We start from the raw sequence: 5,069 nt of genomic DNA, 5'->3' as shown, positions 1-5,069 counted from the left end.
AGATTGATCTACTTCATGTGAAGATAGAAGACCAGGTACATCAAATATATTTACCAAATCACTTGGTAAAGAGAAATTCGTTCATTTCAGGGAGCTACTTGGAGTACAATAGCTAGTTCGAGCTTGAGAGGGAGTGTTGAGACTTCAAGCTCAACTCATATACACCAACATGACAACTAGTGTCCAACTATCTCTAGCATGTGAGTGTAGTCAATAATTCGGGTACACTTAACTCTGGTAGAGTTAGTTAGTGTGAGTAGTCATAAGGCCACTTAGACCTAGTTCTTTCTAGTCATTTAGTATATGTGTGAGGTACATGGAATAATGAAGAATATGGAAGTTTCATCAGGTCACTTAGACCTAGTTCTTTCTAGTCATTTAGTATATGTGTGAAGTATATGGAATCATGAAGAATATGGAAGTTAACTACTCCATGTTGCCTCATCTCTCTCTCCCTATCTTTTTACACCATGAAAAATACTTGGATATGTATAGCATGCACTTCCACTACGAGAGTCATAATTAGGTGAAATTTTTTAACTTTTTGAAATAGCATTATTGAGTGCTAATTTGACCAATTTCCATGTACTTTTAAAAATCTATTTTTTGGTAAAAAATGAATTTCCACTTGAAACTTGTTCTAAATCTTTTATTCTACTATCTTATAATATTGGTAAAGTTTCATCGTTTGGGGCTTTGCCTCTATGCACACCAAGTGCTTCTCGCTCATCCACTAAACCTCTCGAGCCAACACTAGACTACCTAGCTATGTACCATGAGAGAGAGAGAGAGAGAGAGAGAGAGAGAGAGAGAGAGAGAGAGAGAGGAAACCACTCCGCATACAATAGCTAGAAGTATGCAAACAAAGAGTGTTGAACATGATGAGGAGGTCCAAAGTAATACCGAAATTTAAAACCTTCTCTCTCCTCAATCGGCAGAGTTTGGCATATACACACACACACACATACTATTCAAGCACATAGCTCACACTAACATCGAGATGAGAAGACGTAAATTTATATGCAAAGTGCTATGTTGCGCATAGCACGAGATACAAAAGTAACTTACAAAAGAGAAAATTAGGAGTCAGGACTAAACTAGAGTGTTAAAGTAAGTGGGCCTCCCATTAAAAAAGAAGCACTTCATCCTTGAACGAGAGAGAGAGAGAGGGAGAGGGAGAGAGAGGGAGGTATATTTGCAAGATCAAATTGCATCAAGCATGGACGCTAATCGTTGCAGCTCAAGGGATGCTGCCATGTCGGAATTATGGGGGCATCCACTCCCTGAAAGCTGCTGCATCATCGAAGCCCACGACGCAGACAGGCAATTACTGTGATCGATGAGTTGATTGGCATTAACGTGGTCGGCATCATCGCTGCTGCAATTAGTGCAGGCGCTGTCTTCTAAGCCCGAGTACCCTCTCCACAGTTCTTGGTCGAACTGAGAGAGATGATCATTAATCAGCATCATGGCGGACGATGGCGTCGCTGCTCCGCCATAGCTGCTGCTTGTATATGCCATTTCAGTACCGCACGCCTCATGATGAAACCCCGTATCGAGGGAATGATTAGCACCCAATTCATCGATCTGTCGATAAGGTACTGCAGCTGCCATCATCGCATGATGATCATGATCGGCCCCGTATGATTGGCTGCTGGTCTGACGATGATCCCCAGCTGGCTGCATTAATATGCAGCTGCCACTAGTTGCTGGACTAGTACTGTACTCAATATTATGAGGCTTAATATCAGCTGCTGCATCTGCAGATGCAGTTATGGTATTATTAAGCTGATGGTTGCAGGCGACGGGCTGCTTAAGGACATGATCAGAGTGCAAATCTCCTTCGAATTGCATCATCAACCTTTGAAATGCGGGAGACTGCATGGTTGCAGGAGCAGTACTTGTTTGATTAAGTGAGCGGCTATGATAATTTGGCATTATATTTTGGATTGTGCTGCAGCTTGAGAAAGCAGGGAAACAATCAGGACGCTTGAGGAGATGATGATGATGATGATGATTAGTGTCATTAATACAAGCACCTGTGTTGCTTGTTAATGCTGGCAAACTACAGCAGCTAGTAATTATACTGGCTGGACCGGTATTGCAGTCCACGATCATCTGTGCATCTGCAGTGCTTGGATTGTTGATAGTCTGCATGTTTTGTGACCGAGAACTGTTAATGTTGAAAGCATGAAGGGCAGCCCTCATCTTCTGCACCTTCATATGTGCTTCTCTACTCTCCCGTTCCATCTTCTCTCTCTTGGCAGCCTCCTTTTGCCTTCTCAGATCAGGCTCCACCTTGCCTTGTGCAGGCTTCTGGGCACAGCTACCAACTGAGCTTCCTGATTTTGCACTAGAGCTCAGGTTGCAGGTGGCCTGATCTGCGACATCATCATCAACCGTCCCCATGTGATGATCATCAGAAGTAGTACCGTCCTTATTCATGATAGTATTGTACCTGCGGCTTTGTTGAAGCTCCATTAACTCTGCAAGGGGCTTGTGAGTGACCGGATCAATCCCCATTTGCTTTAATTTCTTCTTGATACGAGTGTTCCAGTAGTTCTTGATCTCATTGTCGGTTCTTCCTGGAAGCTGAGCGGCGATCCTAGACCATCTACAAAACCCGAGGGCCACAAGAATCAGAGGCAGGCGATTAATAATATCTAGACGTAAATTGATTAGTCCCGATTGTGATAATAATCATGATGCTGAGCAAGAGAGATTAAGTATAGGCTGGGTAGAGTATTTCTTTCACGAAGAGCCAGGTCTTTCTTCAGCAAAGTGATGAAACATTGCGGCCAAGATACTAGTAACGATCATTCCTTAAGAGTGGCCACATTGCCATGGGCTATATATAGAAAGCTCGAAATAGTTAACACAATTCCCACTATAACTCTCACATTGTAAATTACGACAAGATCATGAACTTTTGCAAGGAAGACACCGTATACCTAGGTAGGTGCGGCTCGCCTCCCGCCCTCAAGTGATGCACCTAGCTAAGTATGTTGCCACACCTAGGTGAGTACAATACAAGGGTTGCGAGGGCTGGTAACCCCCTACCCCCAACCGCACCTAGTTAGATCTGTGGTGGCTCGTCTCCCGCCCTCGACTGCACCTGGTTAAGTATGTGGTCACACCTAGCTAAGTATGCAATACAAGGGCTCGCAGCCCCCTGCCCCCCAACCGCACCTAGCTAGCTGGTATGGCGCAGTGACTTTCTCGCAGAAGCTCATGACTTTGAGCATTACAACCCACATGGGGAAAATTGTCAGAAATTCCTGTATATGATATCGTTGCTGCGTTCTCCATGTGAAAATTTCCGCATTGCTTTGGCTGAACTAGCTTTCTATTGGACTAATTACCAACTTACCAGTTCACAAATGATCACTAATGCCATCGTTACAGCATATATTAATCAGTGGTTATCAACAAACTGATCGAGTCTCAACGGTACTCGACTAATTACCTGTTGCCAATAGCTGCATGAAGATCGATGATAAGCTTCTCTTCAGCGTCGGAGAGCTGGCCGCGCCTCAAATCTGGGCGCAGGTAGTTAGTCCAGCGGAGGCGGCAGCTCTTTCCACACCGCAACAGGCCTGTGCAGCAGCAGTCGCGGGATTATCAGAATTAGAACATTCATCATAAAGCAGTACGTATACTGTAATTAGTGAAGAAATCAGCAGATATTACATCATAAAGCAGTACTGTAATTAGTGAAGAGATCAGCAGATATAATATTGGATCAATCTGCCTAATAAGCTGCCTGACATTATCATTAATGCACTTAATCCTAACCAGTGCAAGTGAAGAGAGCTGCAGATCACATGATGGATTTATCTTCATGATATTAAGCTTTGACAAAGTAATAGAGAGATACCAGCAAGCTTCGGCACCTCCCTCCAGCAAGCGTAGCCATGGTGAGAGATGAAGTGGACGAGCTTTCGATCTTCTTCTGCGGACCAAGGTCCTTTCTTCAGACCGACTTTCTCACAGCAAGGCTGCCTACCCATATTAAGGATCAGGAATGATCACTACCAGGTGCAGGTGTACTGATGAATGGATGGATACACAGCTTGTATGATACGATCAGCTATCTTAATACTGCACGAATAAAGAAGAAGATGCCTCTGATTAGGAGCGATGCTCCAAATGATGAGGCATGGCGGCCACAGGGAGGTTGCAAGGGGGGGGGGAGAGAGAGAGAGAGACTCTGCAGCAGCTGCGTTACAATGGGTTTTAAGATAAAGACTATACTAGTGAGTAGTAGTATTTATATAAGTCGCACGCGCTGAGAAGTCGCCTGTCGCGCGTGGCAGCGCAGTCGCACTTGCGTCACATGAGATTCGTGCCTTTGAAAAAACATCCCTCTGTGTCTCGGATATTGACTCATGTCAACCTTTTTGGTCATACCCCCCCTTTTGTCCCATCCTCTAGGCACGTGTGACACTCTTCCTAACTAGCTACAAGTTCACAACCATCCTAAGATGATACCCTCCTAGGCCACTAACTACCATGCATACAACACTCTATCTCTACCAACTCGCAACCATGCCACACGCGTAGGTCATCGACTTGCTAGACTCGTCCCGTTCAACGTACTCTCTAGCACTTTCCCTTAGGTTCAAAACCATCTCTCGATATAACATGAAAATCAAACTCCCAAGAGTCATCCTAATCGACATACTTTTAACACTTTCTCTTAAGTTCAGAAGCATCTCTACATATAACATGAAAATGAAAACGAATGAAATAAATATAAAGAGCTAAGTGATGACATGCAAACTCTGGAGCCTTCCCTTACTACTCAAACATATTTAATGGAGCTCCACAATGCCAAATACTTTTAAATAATGCGGTGCCTTTTGGCATATTTTATTATGTGTGGGACGTCGCCCATAACCCCAAAGTGGGGCATTGCACCTTGTAGGATAGCACATCATAGAGCCGCTCAAATGTGGGGATTGAACATGAGACATCTCATAACACACACGCACCCTAATCATCTAAGCTATCACTCAATGGTTCCATCATGCCAAAATCTACTCACATAGCTCATTCCCTAGAGCTTC

At 44.1% G+C, this 5,069-nt stretch overlaps 1 protein-coding gene across 1 annotated transcript; it reads right to left on the bottom strand.

Moving 5' to 3' along the window:
- Window positions 1-1,009: 1,009 nt before the first annotated feature.
- Window positions 1,010-4,221, bottom strand: LOC148027506 (uncharacterized). Its single transcript, XM_087689238.1, has 3 exons — window positions 3,878-4,221; window positions 3,467-3,596; window positions 1,010-2,614 (listed from the first exon to the last, which is right to left on the bottom strand). The coding sequence occupies exons 1-3, from the start codon at window positions 4,008-4,010 to the stop codon at window positions 1,204-1,206; spliced, it is 1,674 nt and encodes a 557-aa protein (XP_087545364.1). The 5' UTR covers window positions 4,011-4,221; the 3' UTR covers window positions 1,010-1,203.
- Between the last annotated feature and the right edge of the window lie 848 nt (window positions 4,222-5,069).

This window comes from Lygodium microphyllum, chromosome 12 (assembly GCF_053477565.2).
Source record: "Lygodium microphyllum isolate KBCC chromosome 12, Lygodium_microphyllum_v1.1.10, whole genome shotgun sequence".
Classification (NCBI taxonomy): Eukaryota; Viridiplantae; Streptophyta; class Polypodiopsida; order Schizaeales; family Lygodiaceae; genus Lygodium; species Lygodium microphyllum.
Note: the sequence above shows the minus strand (reverse complement) of the source record. Positions and strands in the feature narration are given on the sequence as shown.

Coding starts and splice junctions, on each gene's coding strand:
- LOC148027506 (XM_087689238.1), bottom strand. CDS start 4,010: ATGGGTAGGCAGCCTTGCTGTGAGAAAGTCGGTCTGAAGAAAGGACCT. Junction 3,597..3,877: donor GGAGGTGCCGAAGCTTGCTG/GTATCTCTCTAT, acceptor GCTGCTGCACAG/GCCTGTTGCGGTGTGGAAAG. Junction 2,615..3,466: donor CATGCAGCTATTGGCAACAG/GTAATTAGTCGA, acceptor CGGGTTTTGTAG/ATGGTCTAGGATCGCCGCTC.